The sequence below is a fragment of the Rhagoletis zephyria genome, unplaced genomic scaffold (genome assembly GCF_001687245.7).
Source record: "Rhagoletis zephyria isolate East Lansing unplaced genomic scaffold, Rhagoletis_zephyria_1.1 Rzeph_scaffold_12404, whole genome shotgun sequence".
Lineage (NCBI taxonomy): Eukaryota > Metazoa > Arthropoda > Insecta > Diptera > Tephritidae > Rhagoletis > Rhagoletis zephyria.
Window position 1 is genome coordinate 14,647 of NW_016169478.1, and position 2,698 is coordinate 17,344.

At 40.6% G+C, this 2,698-nt stretch overlaps 1 protein-coding gene across 1 annotated transcript; it reads left to right on the plus strand.

Annotated features, from left to right (window-relative positions):
• Window positions 1–1,526: 1,526 nt before the first annotated feature.
• On the plus strand, window positions 1,527–2,671 carry LOC108377620 (glutamic acid-rich protein-like; the record flags this gene model as incomplete). The annotated part of the gene is made up of 2 exons (XM_017633893.1): window positions 1,527–1,729; window positions 2,420–2,671. Coding segments are annotated over 2 exons (455 nt in total), but the record flags the coding sequence as incomplete, so codon positions are not given.
• Window positions 2,672–2,698: the final 27 nt, after the last annotated feature.

Here is a 2,698-nt window from a genome sequence, read left to right on the forward strand (position 1 = left end):
TCTCAAGAAAACGGTCAAGAAAAAATTGCCATTATTTCGTGTGTGTGTCCAAGGAATTTTGACATTTTTGATAGCTCACAGCCTGTTGCCTCACTCTTTCCTCAAGAAATAATGGAACGGGCATATATTTCTGTTGCAAGCCTGGGTTGCCTTGTGCTCTTTTTTCACAAAAAACTTTGGAAAACCGTAGTAGAAAGCGTAGTAAATTTCTTAAGAGCTGCGTACTGCCTTAAGGAAATTTGACTCAAGAAAATTTCTTAGCCATTTCTTGTACGTCATTTTATATGGAGTTTTTGCTTTTCTTGAGAGCTGCATACAGGCCTTAAGCGGGGAGGTACTTAAGCGGGTTTCACTGTTTGTACTTCTGGTTTTTCATTTCTCTTCTCGCGACAAAAAACTTTAGGCTGTCCATGACATAATTTTGTCGTTAACCAAACGGAACTTTCATGAAATAAACTAAACTGTGGTTTAACGAGTTTTTTCTGGACGCTAAGACACAAGGCGTGGTCATTATTTTCATGGAAATGTTGCCTGGTGACAGACACATTTAAATAACTACTAATTTTTCGTCAATTCATGCGGTCACTACTACCTAGCCTTCGGGACTTAAAGACGTTGAGTCAACTGGCTCCCAAGCTAATCTGTCCGCAAAATATTTCCCTCTATATCATTGTGACCTGGGACGAAGAAGCAGCAATGCATTTACATTCTCAATGAACTCAAGTACTGTCGCTAAGGATAAATTTTCCCTCATTACAGTAGTTTCTACGGGAATTAATATCTGCAAACAGACTAAATGGCAAGACCTCCTGGCGGTAAATTACCTTGAACTTCCCCTCAGGTGCAGATAATTTTATCCGGAGGCAGTGCCTTTTTGGAACCACTGCCTGCGCATGTGTGTTTTATTGTGCAATTCTTTTCGAAAACAACTGCATTGTTTATTTCATTTCTGGGAGCTGGGTCCCTAGCGTTTCCATGTTCCTGGACGGCAAGACTTTTCCTCTGCCGAAATAGTCTCTTGCGAAGTTCAATGGCTGACTCTTCTTAAAATCTTCGTGCATTTTCCCAAACACTCCAGCAGAAAAGTAATATTTCCAACTACTGTTGCTGTAAAGGGTAAAAACTCGTCGGTTCTATTCTAACTATCCACGCAAGTTTTAATATTTTCCTAATTTATACATATGTACATAAGCATGATAAAAACATAACAAGGTAAAACCATTGAGAGGCAGTTTGACAGACACATTCTCATTTTCAATCTCAAACAACAACAATTGTGGACAATTTCATTTTTTGATTTTCAATTTTATATGATTTTCGAATGTTTGCAAACGTCTGAAAAAAAATTAGGGCCGACGAATCGAAAGAAGGAATTTACCTTGTAATGTTTTTATCATGTACACACATAGCTTTTTATTAACTCTTTACACTTTTTGAAATTTTCCTTACGCTTAAATTTTGTTCTAGTGTGCGCTATCGATCTCCATACAGTATTCGCTCAAATAGACTCACTTGGCCACATTCAGTTAATAAAGCAATCGAACACCAAGAACAACAACAACACCTACGCGACCGTGCATCGATTGCAGAAATAACAAAACTACCTGAAACCATCAACAACAACAACAACGCAAGAATGGCTGAAGTTGAAGTAGAGCAAATTGTTGAAGTCACAGACGAAGTAGCTAAGGATGAAGAGGTGGACGAAGTCGAGGACCAGCCACGAAGGGTAAGAGGAGATAGCGATGTTGTTGACTTTGAACTCGAAGTAGTGGATGAAGTAGATGGGGTAGATGAAACGGTTGAAGAAACCGAGGAAGATGATGTGGAGGCTGCGGAAGAAGAAGAAGAAGAAGAGGAAGAAGAAGAAGAAGAAGAAGAAGAAGAAGAAGAAGAGGAAGAAGAAGAAGAAGAAGGAGGAGAAGAAGAAGAAGAGGAAGAAGAAGAAGAAAAAGAAGAAGAAGAGGAGGGAGAGGAGGAAGAAGAGAAAGAAGAAGAGGAGGAGGGAGAAGAGGAGGGAGAAGAGGAGGGAGAAGAACTTGAAGAAGAGGAAGAGGAGTTAGAAGAAGAAGAGGATTTAGAAGAAGAAGAAGAAGAAGAAGAAGAAGCTGTAGAAGAAGAAGTTGAAGAAGAGGAGGAAGCCGTAGAGGAAGAAGAAGAACCTGAAGCAGAGGAAGAGGAAGAAGCTGTAGAAGAAGAAGAAGAAGAAGTTGAAGCAGAGGAAGAAGAAGAACTTGAAGGAGGGGAAGAGGAGTTAGAAGAGGAAGAAGCTGTAGAAGAAGAAGCAGAAGAAGTGGAGGAAGAAGCTGAGGAAGAAGAACAAGAAGAAGAAGAAGGGGAGGAGGGAGATGGAGAAGATGAAGAAGATGAAGAAGAAGAAGAAGAACCTGAAGAAGAAAATGAAGAACTTGAAGAAGAGCTCGAGGTAGCCGCTGAGGAAGAAGAAGCCGAAGATCCTGGCGTAGAAGAAGAAGAAGAAGCAAACCTTGATGAAAAAGAATTGGAAGAAGAAACTGCTGAAGAAGCGGACCCAGCAGAAGAATCTGAAGAAGATTCAGAAGAACCTGCTGAGGGAGAAACAGAAGAAGAAGCTTCTGAAGAACCGGATCCAGCAGAAGAGCCTGAAGAAGAGGAAGAACATGAAGCCGATGAAGAAGAAGCTGAAGAAGGGGTTGAAGACCCTGCTGAAGAAGAACTG